Source organism: Chiloscyllium plagiosum, chromosome 15, assembly GCF_004010195.1.
Source record: "Chiloscyllium plagiosum isolate BGI_BamShark_2017 chromosome 15, ASM401019v2, whole genome shotgun sequence".
NCBI classification, from domain to species: domain Eukaryota; kingdom Metazoa; phylum Chordata; class Chondrichthyes; order Orectolobiformes; family Hemiscylliidae; genus Chiloscyllium; species Chiloscyllium plagiosum.
This window is the reverse complement of record NC_057724.1, coordinates 28,173,051-28,188,825: the sequence shown is the minus strand read 5'-3', so window position 1 is coordinate 28,188,825 and position 15,775 is coordinate 28,173,051. Positions and strand designations below refer to the sequence as shown.

Below are 15,775 nucleotides of genomic sequence, written 5' to 3'. Positions count from 1 at the left end.
GGTGCCTAAACTTTCCTCTTCACATTTTCTTTATCAGCACCTCTTGTAAAAATTTCTGTCTTCCCACAGGGCTCCTGTTTATTCAACTGTGCTAAATTTCACACTGAACCCCCAGGGATGCAGGCAGGCAAAAGGAATTATTCATGAACTCCTCTCTGAAAGAAGCTATAAACTCCCAGTTCTATAACTCTCTGAATTCAGAGCTAGCCAAAGATTAGCCTGCAGAGAGATAGAAAAATTTGCAATAGATGTGTTTCGCTTGCTGGAAAGTTTGAGAGGTTGTACGGTTTTAACAAAATCTGCTCAGAATTATGGAAGTGTCTTTGTTGTCAGCTCAGAGCCTCTGCTACAGAACAGTTCAAGACATCAGGCTCAAGCAAAACAAACAGATATGTGAAATGCCAGGGAGGTAAGGTGTATTTTTGGTCTTTTGAAAGGAAAGCCACTGGGGCTAGTTTCAGGGTCAGTTTTTGTTTCAATAATCTAAACTTTCTGTTCAACTTGAATGGAACTTGATTGTCAAGCTGCTTGCAATAAAAGCTCGCCTTAAAATGTCCTCACCTTTGAGCAACTTACCTTTTTTGCTTGATTGTTCAGCAGCAGGCAGTCAATTTCTAGATTTTAATGATAGTTTCTTGCTCCTCTTAAATCCAGCATTAATCTTTAACTTAACTTTTCTGTGCCAGTTATTTTAATGAAAAGTAATTTTTGGTCTAATTTTGGCCCCTTCTGATTTGAAGTCAAACATTTGTTTGTTGATGTATGTACGTAGCTGCTGACCACACTCTCATAAGTAATTCTAACACATTTAATGCGTCGGCTTAAGTAGAAATTGATGACGCATTATTTGGCCATATTTGGAATCACAGATGTGTCTGTCATGAACCTAATTCCCCATCCAGCAGGGGTCACTGTACAATGACTTTGACTGCATATTTTGTGTCTGGTGAAAATTATATTGGTATAGTCCTTTGTGATGAGTATTGTAAATCTGAGACCAACCTGGACTGTGGAGCCTGTCTGAGACCAGGCGTCATGCTTAACAAATTAGTCTTCAGGGAATTCCATGCAGGTTCTTGATTAAATCTTTCGAGCATGTATTTGAAACTTTGTTCAAAAGACAACCTGAGTGTTATTTTTTGGATTCAAAGAACAGCAAAATGAAAATTTAAGAAACATATCTTAGTTTGGAGTTTTAAATGGAGATGGTGAATTGCTACCTGATTCTGCAGCGCTTCTAGTTTTTAACTCCATTCACTTCAAATGACTTGTGGCATCTGCTTTGCACTATGTAAAATTATGATCTATCAAACTAATATTACCACTACCAAACCCTGGTTATTATTTTTCTAATGATCCAAGGATAGTGTAATGTTGTAATAGTGACCAGGGTAACAGCAAAGAAAAGGAGACTTTTTAAAAAAAGCTGCATTTTTATTTTTAAAAATTCTTAAGTTTTATATGAACACTGCTCCTCCTGTATTGTACACCTATAATTCTTTTTGAGAACTGCCACTTAAATGCCACTTAAATACATCTTCGTGCAGTTGTAGAGTGCCATATAAGAATGTTAAGGTGAGATTTCTGAATGGGGACACATAGCTGAATCTGTTTCTTGTCTTCCTCTTGCCTTATATGACAGTCATCTTTCTATCCATCTTCCAGTCATTCACCACTTTGGAGACCCTGGATAATGACAGCCAGAGATATAGACAGCCAGAGACTAGGAAGACAAAACTCAGTAAGTCATTATTTAGCCTCATGCTGGAAATAGGTATTCATATGGTTCGAAGCAAGAAAATAGATGATATTAAATACTTCAATGGATTGGATCTTAACAGTTGTACTTGTTAAGTTCTGAAGCAGTGGTAAATGTAGTAAGTATGTGTTGTTTATGATGCTCCATTACTATCTATGACAACTCTAGATTCCTGTTGCCAGCTTACTTTCTTTCTTTGTTTATTAAGCAAAGGGGGAGGCAATGGCCTAGTGGTATTATTGATCGATTATTAATCTGAAAACTCAGCTAATGTTCTGGGACCCGGGTTCAAATCCTGTCATGGCAGATAATGGAATTTGCATTTGATGAAAACTTTGGAATGAAGAATCTAATAATGACCATGAATCAATCATCAGGGAAAAAAAAGGGAAGAGAACTGCTGTCCTTACCTGGGCTGGCCTACATGTGACTCCAGACCCACAGCAATGTGGTTGATTCTTAACTGCCCTCTGGGCAATTAGGGATGGGCATTAAATGCTGGCCTAGCTAGTGACACCCTCATCCCTTGAATGAATCATTAAAAAAATGTAGAAGTTGCAAGGGTCATTTCAAAAATGCAAGTTGTGTTTTAAAACTGAAGCATCTGTGACAAAAGTGTAGTAGTACAGCAGTTTTGTGTGTGTATATGTATCAGGTACTCCATCCACCATCCATTAGATTGGCGAGTTATCCCTCTCACATATGCTACAATGGACATAGGTTTTGACATATCACTCTGAGGCAACATATTTCAATCTTGGTGTCCACTCCAATGTCTTTTGGGGAAGGCAATCTGCTATCTTTACTTGATCAGACCTACATGTGACTCCAGACTCTGGATAGCAAGGTGTTTAGCGCTTAGCTGCACTCTTAAATGATTGAGCAAACTGTTGAGTTCAAGGCCATTTAGAGATGGGTAGCAAGTGTTGGCCTTGCCAATGATGTCCCCATCCCCTTGAAAGAACAATGGGATTTAGTACACCCATTTTTTCCATTTTTCTATGTGTACCATTTTTCAGCCTGTGAGCCATTTACTAATCTATTTGTGAAAATTCAAATGATGCATTTCATCCCAATCCTGTGTAAACTAACTGCAGTCCTTCCATGTCTATAAAACACTCAGTCTTTGCACTTCCTGAGTGAAATAATCTATTCAGTGGAAATGTAATCTATAGTATACAAATTTGTTCGTTATTAGCTGTTTAAACGTTATTTGGGAGCTGTAGAAACTGGGTAAGGGGAATATTTTCTTTAAGTCAGCTGAATGCTCTGATAGACCAGAAATGGACAATTATAAGAGTTGATTCCTGTGAAATGATTATGGGAAGATGGGGTTGTAGATTTTTGATTTGGCATAAAATAAAGCTGGCATTCAGTTTGTTCACCTTCTGAAATCAGAGGAAATAAGAATGAGATTGTTTTGACTTGTGGCTGACTCACAGTCCAAGTTTTATGCCCAAGCAAAAGCTTGACAAACATATTAGCTTTTTTTCACCTAATACATTTTTCGACCATACAGACTGTTGTACTGAACATGCAAACTAACAACAAAAGAGATCTATTGGATTGCTAGCTCCAGTAATATTTCCTGTCAATTGTTGATTAGAATAAATATGAATTGTATCAATACCTTTTGTTCATTTAGATTCCCTACAGTGTGGAAACAGGCCATTAGGCCCAACAAGTCCACACTGACCCTCCAAAGATTAACCCACCCAGACCCATTTCCCTACCCTATATTTTTACCTGACTAATGCACCTAACACTACGGGCAATTTAGCATGGCCAATTCACCTAAACTGCACATCTTTAGACTGTGGCAGGAAACCAGGGCACCCAGAGGAAACCCATACAGACACAGGGAGAACATGTAAACTCCACACAGACTGTCACTTGAGGTTGGAATTGAACCTGGGTCCATAGCTAACCACTGAGCCACTCTACCACTCCAAGCCTGGCCTTTCATCAAATGTTTCAAACTACCCAAGGAGATAATAAAGTCTTGGCATTAACACTGGAGAACAGATTACTGAAAGGCCATCATTCCAGACCCAGGGAATAGTGTAGAATTCACACAAAACTACAGTCAGGTTTGTGATGTCTAATGCTGAGGAATCTTTAAGTTGTGCACAGCGTGAATGCTGTTTTATCTGTCATAGTTCAGTAAGGTCCGTCTCTAGACAGTGATACAAACAAATGCTATTCTGCCAGTTTGCTTATACACAGAGTAGCTGGGATGATGTTCCCAGTGTACATCGGTCTTATGATTTCAACAACTCATCTTATTTAAATGCCCAAGACATTGCCTCATTCTTTCTGTGGACATTGTGTCACAACACTACGGAAAATAAAATAGATGAAGCATGACCAGTAGCTTGACTGAAGTCCTGAAAGTGGGTTGTAGCTGTAACTCTGTCTAAAAATAACCACAGGACTGACTGAAAGAAAGCATTGCTTTTAAGTTTGTGAATCCTTTGAACAAATTCTGTTCTCTCCTTTCGTTTTAATGAATAGTTGTCGATTTATTTTAAGAAAATGCATTCTATGAGGTGAGAACTTAAACTCATGTTTACTGAGATGACTTACATCATCAGTAAAAAGAAAAGAAAGCTGTCTCAGAGTGTCTCAAAGTGAATGAAGTACTTTTGAAGTGGAGTCATTGTTATAATGTAGGAAAGCCAGCAACTAATCTTCCCACAAACAACAATGTGATAATGACCAGATAGACAGTTTTGTTGGTGTTGATTAAGGAATAAATATTGATTGAATCGATGGAGAGAACGCACCCACTCTACTTCACAGTAGAGTGCCATAATGTTTCTTGGGTGACCTGAGAGGGCAGATGGACGCTTGGTCAAACATTTTATTCAAAACTCACTTCCTGTGGAAAACAAACTCCATCAGAATCCTTCTCCTGATGAAGTGCCTACAACATGACCTCATCATAATAATCATCCTGTTCCACAAGAGGGACAAGTAGGAAACCTCATGACAATAGCCCCACTCCAGGCACTGCCATTAATATATAACATCTGAGCGAGGGGCCTCAAAGATGTCCTCATTGCCCGTGCCATGACTAGAGCTGACAAATGTTGGGCTGACCACCAACTAATCCACTCCACCATCTCCATCAACCTGGCCCCAAACTGGCAGAAAAAAACTCTGCCGCAGGAGGTTCAATGCTGATGAACTCAAAGACCTTGAGAAGGAAGACCAACTCAGGTGGCACCTCATAGCCAACCTGGTGATGACTAATGTGTCAGAGCCACAGAGTGCCCACTGTGTCTGGTCCACCCAGAAAGTCACATAGTCAGAATCTGCATGGAGATGCTTGGTCTCTCGGCCAGTTAACATCATGAATGATTCAATAAGAACAATCAGGATCTCCGAGGCTTCAAACACAAAGTGTTTCTCAACTGGCAGCTCCACGAAAGCTCAAGTGAGAGGAAACATGTCTACAGGCAAAAGCTTAAGCACACATAACAACAGGTTCAAGAACTGCTCCTTCCCCACTGTTACTAAACTTCTGAATGGACAACCTAAATTTCCAATCGAATGTTGATCTTGCTTTTGTGCACCTTCTTTGCAGCCGTGACTTGCATTCCTTGCTCTGTTCAATCACCCTATGATCTTTGTATGGTATGATCTGTCTGTGCTGCATGCAAAACAAAATTTTATGCTGTACTTAGGTACATGTGATAATAATAAATCAAATCAAATCACTGAAACACTCCACCCCATTACCTTGTACCTCCCAGCTGGAGTGGAGCTGACCTACAGGACAGCAGGAAATTGTTCAACCTTCCTCAGCTCCAGGCCAGAACCAAGACCACCCCAATCTCTGTCACCAAGCTGTAGTTCACAATCAACCCGAGGCCTAGCTACAAACCATCATCAATGCACTCACTCAGGGCTGTAAGAAAGTGGACTTCAGACATCAGGGAAACAAAGATTGCCTACCATCCTGCTCCTGACACGCACCAAAAATAAAGTAACCATTATCTCACCAGACCATAGGGCTGCTCGCATGCTAGAGAGAAATCACTGGTGGTGCTTTAGCCTGAAAGTCACCATAACTCAAGTAAGGGGAGAGGTTGAGAAGGAGAGTCCTTCATGGTAACCCCAGCCAGTATGGGAATTGAAATCATGCTGTTCACATCACTTTGCATTGCAAGTCAGCCAATCAACCAACCGGGCTAACCAACCCTCCCTGCCACACAGCATTGCCCCCGACCATTAAAACACACAATCTGCCCCTGGACAACATGGGTCATTTCCCATTCCTTGGGATCCTCCTCATGCAGACATTGACAATCAAATCTACCATTGACTCCAGTGCTCCAGTGTAGCCTTCAGACGCCTGAGGAACAGAGTGTTTAAAGGAACAGAGACGTCAAACCCAGTACCTAGCTCATGGTCCACAGAGTCCCCACCCTCCTGTATGTATCAGAAACATGGACCATGCACAGCAGACATTCAAATCCTGGGAGACATATCATCAATGCTGCCTTCGCAAAATCCTGCAAATCCAGTAGCAGGATAGGCGTACTAATGTGAGTGCTCCTTCACAGGTCAGTATTCCCAGCATTGAGGCACTGGTCTTGCATGCCCGGCTGCGAATGGAGGGCCATATTGTCTGCCAGCCCAACACCATACTTTCTAAACAAACAAGCTCCACAATAGTAAGCATCACTAGGACACCCTGAAAGCCTCCCTAAACAAATGCACATTCACCAACCAAATCATTTGCCTTCAAACTGAAGGAGGAACATTGGCAAAGGTGCAAACTACTTTGGGTGTCACTGATTGCAGCACGTGGAGGCCGATCACAAGCAGCAGAAGAGGTTGCAGAATCCAGAACGTTCCACTCATCCAGCTCAGAATACACCAGCTGTCTCAGTTGGGGCAGAGTTTTGTGCATCCACGATCAGACTATTGTACTCTGGGCAGAACACCCCCTCCACCCCTCACTCTCCCCAACAACCTGCTAGGAGTAGAAGCAAGTCATTCTTGACCTTGTGGGACTGCCTAAGGAGAGGTGTGAACTTAGATTACATGCTGAACTCTCTCTGGAGTGGGAGAATACATTTTATTAAACCTAAATTGCTTTGTGTGATAACTCACATTTACTTTTTATAACTTTCTATTCTTGTGCAATTACATTAAACACCAATGAAATTTTCTGCAACAGTGATGGAATTGGCTGTGATACAGATTTGATATTGACTGAATGGATGTCAAGGTTAGCAAATTCACTGAGGGGGATATTCAATTCACATCCACTTGCATCCAGGATGCAGGTCATTCATACAGTCACCTCTGAGAGATCCAAAGCTTGCTTGATACAATTTCATAGAATCCCTACAGTATGGAAACAGATCATTTGGCCCAACAAGTCCACACAGACCCTCTGAAGAGTAACCTACCCAGACCCATTCCCTGACCACTCTACATTTACCCCTGACTAATGCATCCAACCCACACATCCTTGAACACAATGGGCAATTTAGCATGACCCATTCACGTAACCTGCACACGTAGGAAACCCACGAAGACACAGGGAGAATGTGCAAACTCCAAACAGACAGTTGCCCGAGGGTGGAATCAAACCCAGGTCCCTAGTGCTGTGAGGCAGCAGTGCTAACCACTGAGCCACCATGCCACCCATTTTTGGGAAGAGATGTCACAAAATACAGACAGTTTTGTGAACAGCTGAGCAATTCATTTCACTGAAAATGGCATAAGCAACTTAAGTCTGCAAATTTGGATCCTATGTCTACAGTAAGTCCCTGTTTGAAAAATTCAGGTTAAAAAGCAAAAGAGCATGAGTCATAGCTCATGGTCAGTATGCCAATACATCTTTGAGAGGCACGCATGTGATAGCATCAGTGTGTCGTAGCATGCAATGGAGCATATATAGATCTCATTAGCCATCTTATCCAACTAGCCATCTAGTTGGATAAGCTAGTGGAAGCATACTGCACTGTTGTAACTTCAAGACTTTCTGCTAGCCCAGACAATTATGTGCCTGTGAATGTGATATTTATGTATAATAGCAAGCTATAATACATGTACTTGGATTCATCAGCATTATAACATCCACATTCACCTTCCTATGTTACAAGTGTGATGATACAAGGTAAACTCTATTGCTTAATTTAAAACTAGCAAAAGCTTTATCTCATGCAGTAATCTGTGAAAATTCGAGAGGCCAAGAACTAGTTAAAGTAAAAATTTACAACTTTAATTCTTTAAGTATAACAGAGAATAATTAATTAACAACTATTTACAATTTCTTACTCTAACCTATCTGTTACTTTCCTTTCTATAATACTAGCCCGATAAAACCCCCGAGTACGATTTACAAAACAAAACTTTTTTTCTCAAAACCAGGCCACTTTCATTTTCGCTGAATTCCGGTCTTCTTTTCTTTATCTTAGGGATTTATGCTTCACGGGTCACTGATTGATAAAGGTACCTTTTAAGAGAGCTATTTTTCGGGCAGTCATTTTACATGCTGGCGGCTTGGCAGTTCTCCTCTCAACTGTTCAAGTTTCCTTGTCTTATACCCTCAAAGCATCGGATTGTGTCATGGGCTTTTAAGATTGTCAATACACTAAATTCAAACTGGGTTGGAGTTTGGTATTTTTTGGGGTATAATTTAAACTGATTGGCCTAATTTGAATCTATCTTGTCATTTCCAGGCAACCAGCTAATTGAGTTGTTCGAACATATGTTGCATTATATTTCTTTTCAGACCACTTGGTTCTGTCAGGTGGTTCTGCTGCTTTTAACTCTCTTAAAGGTACAGTACACTCACATCTTCATAACACAAGGGTTAACATAAACATTACCCCATAAACACTCTATTGGAGGCAAATTCATATCAGAGCTTGCACAGTCTACTTTAAAGGGACCGGCAAGAAGCTGACCTAAGGTCCAAGAAGAGGCCTAGGAGAAGCAGGAGTGGCTTATAAATGGAACAGACAGTGGAATAGAAATACACTTTTCTCCTTGCATCATGTTCACTCTGAGGTGACCCATTATAACTTCAATACTTTTGATCTTTAGAATACACATTCTTTGGAAAGCTCATGGCTAGAAATGTTCTACAGTTTCCAGCCCCTTGATGTACTAGAGCTGAAAGGTCTAATACAGTGATCTTTCCCCATTGCAGCTCCATGATGGCAGACCCAAACTTTATTGCATCCTTCAACACATAGTCTTGGAGCTTGGAATGTGTCAGTCAAGGGAAAAACCTTACATTAGATGACCAGCAAGTTTCAGGCAGACCAATAAGCATCATTCACTGAATTGATGGTCCTACAGACCCAGTTCATGTTTGTCTTGTTCTGCAGCCCTGGGAACAGCCCATGAATCACAGAGTTATAGAACATAGAAGAGTACAGCACACGATTGGGCCCTTTGGCCCACAATGAGGTGCCGAACATGTCGCAAAATTAAACTAATTCCATCTGCCTGCCCTTGGTCCATATCCCTCCATCCTTGCATCTTCATGTGCTAATCTAAAAGTCTCTTAAATGGCTCTTTCATATCTGTGTCTACCACCACACCATCCAACTCCTGCTACTCTCTGTGTAAAAAAGAATGGCCCCTCCTATCTCCTTTGAATTTTCCCCCCTCACCTTAAATGCATGCCCCTTTTAACTCTGGGTAAAAGATTCTGACTGTCAACCCTATCTATGAACTTCTATCTAGTCTCCCCTCAGCCTCTGCCACTCCAGAGAAAAGAACTCAAGTTTTCCTAGCCTCCCATTATAGCTCATACCTTCTAATCCAGGAGCATCCTGGTAAACCTATTCTCAACCCTCTCCATAGCCTCCACATCCTTCCTGTAATGTGGCGACCAGAATTGAATGCAAAACTCTAAGTGTGGCCTAACCAAAGCCTTATAAAGATGCAACATGACATTCTGGCTCTTGTACTCAGTTCCCCAACCAATAAAGGCAAGCATGCCATATGCCTTCTTTACCTCATGAGCCAACCATGAAGGACCATGTCAAAAGCCTAACTAAACTCCATGTAGATAATGTCAACTACTCTATCCTCATTGATAATGTTTGTCACCTCCTCGAAAAATTCAATCAAATTAGGAAGACATGACCTGCCCTGCACAAAGCTATGCTGATTGACCACTTTCAGGAAGCTATGGACTTGAACCCCAAGGTCCCTCTGTACATTAATCCTGTTCAGAGTTCTGCCATTTACGGTATACTTTTCCTTAACATTTAATCTCCCAAAGTGCAGCACCTCACACTTACTGAGATTAAACTCCATCTGCCATTTCTCCGCCCTAATCTGCAACTGATCTATATCCCGTTGTATCCTTTGATAACCTCCTACACCATCCATAACTCCACTGTGTTGTCTGCACACTTACTAATCCAACCATTTACATTTTCATCCAAGTCATTTATATATATCACACACAGCAGAGGTCCCAGTATGGATCCCTGTGAAACACTCCAGCCTGAAAAACACCCTTCTATCACTACCACTGCCTTCTATGGCCATGCCAGTTCTGAATCCACGTGGCCAAGGAACTGTGGATTTCATGCTTTTTAATCTTCTGGATGAGCTAACCATGAGGGACCATGTCAAAAGCCTTACTAAAATCCATGTAGATAATGTCAACTACTCTACCCTCATTGATAACGTTTGTCACCTCCTCGAAAAATTCAATCAAATTAGGAAGACATGACCTGCCCTGCTCAAATCCATGCTGATTGTTCCTAATTAGGCCATGCTTATCCAAATGTATGTAAATCCTATCCACAAGAATTCTCTCCAATAGCTTCTCAACCGCTGATATGAGACTCAAAGGTCTATAGTTTCCTGGAATAATCCCTCAATTTCCTTTCTTGCCAGTCCTCCAGGGCCTCTCCAGTGCCTAGTGAGGATATAAAGATCTTGGTCAAGGCCTCAGCAATCTTCTCGCTTACCTCTCTCAATAACCTGGGGTAGATACCATTGGACCCTCGGGATTTATCACCTTAATGCTCTTCAAGAGACCTAACACCACTTCTTTCTTGATCTCAAAATGCCCTAATATATTTGCATGCTCCACACAAATTTCACTATCCTTTATATCCTTCTCCTGCGTAAATACCGATGCAAAACATTCATTTAGGATCTCACTCACATCTTCTACCTCCAAGCACAAGTTCCTTCCTTCATTCTTGAGTGGTCCTACTTTCTCCCCAGTTATCCTCTTGTTTTTAATGTATGTCTAAAATGCCTTGGGATACTCTCCAACTCTACTTGCCAGGTTCATGGCCCCTTCGTGCTCTCCTAATTCCCTGCTTGGGTTACTTCCTGCTTTCTTTATATTCCTCGTAATGGACTTTTAGACATTTTATGAGTAAAGTATATTTTTGAGAAAGCAAGGCTCTTGAGAGTTACCAAAAGTACTCTGGTTCTTTGCCAACTTGTTTGAAATCCCTATGCCTCCCGTTCCCACACCAACAACCCAGAGATCTCCTTGACCATCTGGATGTACTGGTTGCTCATCATAAGATCTACCTGATTTTCTGCCTTTCCACAATCTGTTTGGCTCTCGCAATTTGATGGTGACACTTAAGTTCAGATCCCAAGTCGGCAAGAACTGTAAAGTGAAGCAGTCAGTTTAAGGCCAAGGTCAAATTTTTCACCACCACTTGTGAAGAAATGATGAGCTGCTCCATAGGTTTCTTAGGTTGGTTTCAGGATATCAGCATTAGATGATCAGTTGGGTGACTGCGAGGTTAGAATGGAGGAAATAGCAATTGTTGCTGGGGTGGAATGTGGATGATGATCCAGTTAGATATACTTCTCAGTTATTTATTACTCCTGCACAGATCTCCTTCCTGTATCTGCACTTTCTCATTGACAATTACAACTGCTTATCACTCTTTAAATTGTTTGAGATGCTGACAGTCTCCAAGTAGGCCCTTTTATGACTCCACAAGTGTTTCCTCTAAGTTTCAATGGTCACATAATCATGCAACATTCAAAACGTCCTCATTAGGCTGTGCACAAATTAATCGTTTTAAATTGAACAGCCATGTGATAAACATTAAAGAGACCACAAGTTAAGTCAATTCCTAATGCATGCAAAAGTAATTACAGTACAGAGAACTTGGACCCCACTGGATTAACAAATGGTCATCCCTATCAACGTGCCTCTGTAAAGTTAAAGTCAGCATAGTCTTATCAGACCATAGGACTGCTCTCATTAGAGACAGACAACTGGTGATGGTTTAACTTGAGGGTCACCATACCTCAGGCAAGGGAGAGGTTGCAACAGAGAATTCTTCATGGTAACTTCAGCCAGTGCAGGAATTCAACGCACGCTGTTGGTGTCACTCTGCATTGCAAAGCAGCTGCCCAGCCAACTATACATTCAAGAAACTTAGCTAGTTCATTCATAAAATCATTAAATTGCTGTTTTTTTATTTCTTAAGAACATAAGTAAAAATAGAAAAAATGTTAAGTAGAGTTTTGTTTTTTTCTGTAGTTTTGACACTGTCTGTATTTTCTCTTTGCAGCCATTTCACATGGGACAAGTCTATCATGAGAGTGAGGCCATATCTTTATTCACTCACCCAGTCAGGTATGACCATACTCACTGTTACAAGTTTAGGTTTCATTTTAGGTTGTCTGTTGGATACAGCAATGCAAATCATTCCTATAAATTGCCCAAAGCTTTTACATTAAGTGGTGTGTCTGTACTTCGCTATGTGACTATACATTAGCATAAGAATGGTAACATCTTGTGATCCGAACTGTCTTTTTTTTAATGTGACCTCATGTGAACTTCTCTATTTCAAAAAGCAGACTTAAAATAAAGCCAATATAAATCATGAAGGTTTTATTTCACAAATGGCAAATGGGCATAGAAAGCAAATTTTGTTAATTTCAGCCAAACTCACTTTCTGCCTTGAATGTACATGAGAAAATAATACATCATACGTAGTTTTCAGCTAACCTATTGGTTTTATGTTCAGAATACTTCTAATTGCAAGAAATTGCAAGAAATGACTGCAAATTTTTAATTTGCATTTCTGTTCCACAGTTCTCTGTTAAATACCTGCCCACCCATGTGTCCCTGTTGAGTGTTCCCATCCAATGTGTAGGATGGGTTATACTGGTTCCTCTCTAAGCGTGTTAACAAAACTATCACCTCTCTATTTGCAATTTTAATGTAAAGGAATATGTCCCTCTAATCCCAAGATAAATACTGGGAATCTTGGCCAAATGGTTAATAGATCTGGGATGAGGCAATGAAATGTTATGGTCTCAACTATAAATTCAATAAACTGTCACATCTGGAATAATTATGCCTTTAGCCTGGTATTTTTTGTCTTTTTTAAACATAACCTTTAAACATAAGTTAATGTGGCAAATTTTCTGTGATTTTTACTTTTACTAGTTGTGATTTATATTGAGAAATAAATTGTGTATCAGAATACTTCATCATGAGGATGAAAAAGAAAATACATGATCAAAGATCCCCAATTCCGTGACATGGAGAAGCAGAGAAAACATTGGTTAGGAAAGACACAAAGTGAACTTTAAAAATATAGTCACAATCTTTAAACAGTGGAGTCTCATGTCACAGAATCCGTGTAACAAATGGCTGGAGGAAGCTGTTGTTATGCTCTGGATGCTCAGAATTTGACACTATGGGATCTCTGACCTAATCCAATAGAATTGCTGGGAAATTTGAACTCGTGATTGGCAATCCTCCTGCTAAATGGAACACTCCAAAAAGGTCTTCACTCTGAGTTAGTCAGAGATGTTGGACAGATTTGATTTATTTGCCTGGATAGTTACTTAGGAAATGTTAAACAAGACAAAACCTAGCCATAAATATGCAACTGACCCCCAGTTGTTCCCACTGACATCACTGACCTCCTCTTTGATTATCTTTCCCAACATCCTGATTAACCCTGATCCCCTGATAGCACCCAAACTGACCTGGCCAGTACCCATCTGACCTGACTCCCTCTCAACCCTGACTCAGTTTGATCCGACCTGACTCCCCCATTTGCCCCCATGATCCGATTCCCCATGGTAGCTCTAGCTAACCCCAGACCTGACCCAACTCTTCCTCAACCTGGCCTGACTAGCCCCTGCTGACATGACCCCACTGCACCCATTTCTCACACCCATCAGCCAACCCACCTCACTAACATACCATCATAATCAACTGCCACCCAACACCCCCACCAACCCACCCACCTGCCATTCTACCCACAAGCCATCCAGCCACCTAAACTTGCCACCTCCCTAACCTACCTGCCTGTTACTCACTTTATCCCCTTCTCCTCTGATCTTCCCCATTTTACCCCTTACACATTACCTTATATCATTACCTTCTCTCCATGTCTTTTCAAAGAAGCTGTGGGGCACTTAAACTCTTGACTTGAAGGAATATGCCAACTACGACTGTAAAATGGGGATGTGGCTTCTGTGTTATTTAATGCACGAGTCCCTCCGAGATTTATTACACAGAGTTAGTTTTGGAACATCATTCATTGGAAGATTACTCTGAAAATTGTTTTGATAGCATTCAATGGCAAGCCAAAGTCTGTTTTTGCAGAATTGAGGAGATTGAGAGTCGCCTGCAAATCTGGTGCAGAATGGGCAATGCCAATATGACCATTTATGTACTGTTGGTCATTGGCAGAGTTTTCATTATAATACTCCTCTGTATCATTGCCTCTGAGGTCCTGTAGCTTTAATATAGAGACTCCACATTTTTGCAAGGAATTAATGACTTCAATGTTCTGGTTCCCAGTTAGGTGAACATTCCTTTGCTAAAATGTTTAAGACTGTTGCCTCTCTTTTTTTATAACTTCTCTCCCCTTTCAGATCCTTTCACCATTTGCAGACCCTCATCCCCTTTCAATCCCTCTCATTAATCTTCAGCTGCCGTGTTTTCCTCTCTCTGCACTGTGGCTAGGGCCTGGGTAGTTATCAATAGTAGGGGATAGACTACCTGTGAGTTTAAACAGAAGAGATACAGTCTTAGGTATTAGTAGGTAGATTACTAGGTAGCTTATTTTGTGATAGCAATAGACTATTAACTATTTACTCTAAGGAAAACTGTGTTTTGGAGCAGTGAAAAATGTGCAATTTCTTAATTTCTCCACAGACTGATGTGGCCCAGGAGCAAATGCTTTGACTACCTGTACAGTGAAGGGCAGGAGCTTTTGTCAGCATTCCCTGTGCAAGCTACAATCAGCTTCTACATAGAATCCGATACTGACGAGGAGGATGAAGAATTCAATGAGGAAGATGAATTAGAAGAAGAATCAGCTATAGAGGAAACTGTATTAGGGAAAATAACAGAACAGAAAAGTCAACAGTTATAATAAATGACAGACTAACACAAACCAACAACATATCCTGTTAAATCTCAATGGCTCAATTTAACAATTTAAATATTGCTGAAAAAGACACATTTTGTTAAAGCTATCTTTCTTGGACTTGTCAGGACATTCACAAGAATACCAATGTAAAGGAGAACAACATTTTATATAGTATAAGCAAATGCTGATTGGTTGGCAAATGGATTCTGTTTGGTAGAGATGTGTGGAGACTACACCAGATACAGGATGATTGACAATGAATTGCCTGAACTTTGTTGAAATTTATTTTATGATGTGGCAATGCTGGTGTTGGACTGCAGTGGACAAGGTCAGAAGGCACACAGGTTATAGTCCAACAGGTTTATTTGAAATCACAAGCTCCTTTGTCAGGTGAAGTGAATCAATTTTCCTGATGAAAGAGCAGTGTTATGAAAGCTTGTGATTTCAAATAAACCTGGTGGACTATACCTGATGTCGTGTGATTTCTGACCTTGAATTTCTATTAAACATTTTGACTTTGATTGGTTAAGGCATTGCCCTGAAGAACGAATCAGGAAATGTTGTGACCTGTTGTATTAAGTTGAGTAAGGTGCAGTGTGTGTACATGTGCTTTCTTTCTGTTAAGAATTGGACTCTGTAT

General features: G+C 40.6%; 1 protein-coding gene across 1 annotated transcript; it reads left to right on the top strand.

The window, feature by feature from the left end:
* The first annotated feature begins 377 nt into the window (after positions 1-377).
* LOC122557488 (protein ripply1-like) lies at positions 378-15,486 on the top strand. The gene is made up of 4 exons (XM_043705237.1): positions 378-409; positions 1,666-1,741; positions 12,307-12,371; positions 14,919-15,486. Exons 1-4 carry the CDS (start codon positions 399-401, stop codon positions 15,136-15,138), a joined length of 372 nt encoding a protein of 123 aa, XP_043561172.1. The 5' UTR covers positions 378-398; the 3' UTR covers positions 15,139-15,486.
* Positions 15,487-15,775: the final 289 nt, after the last annotated feature.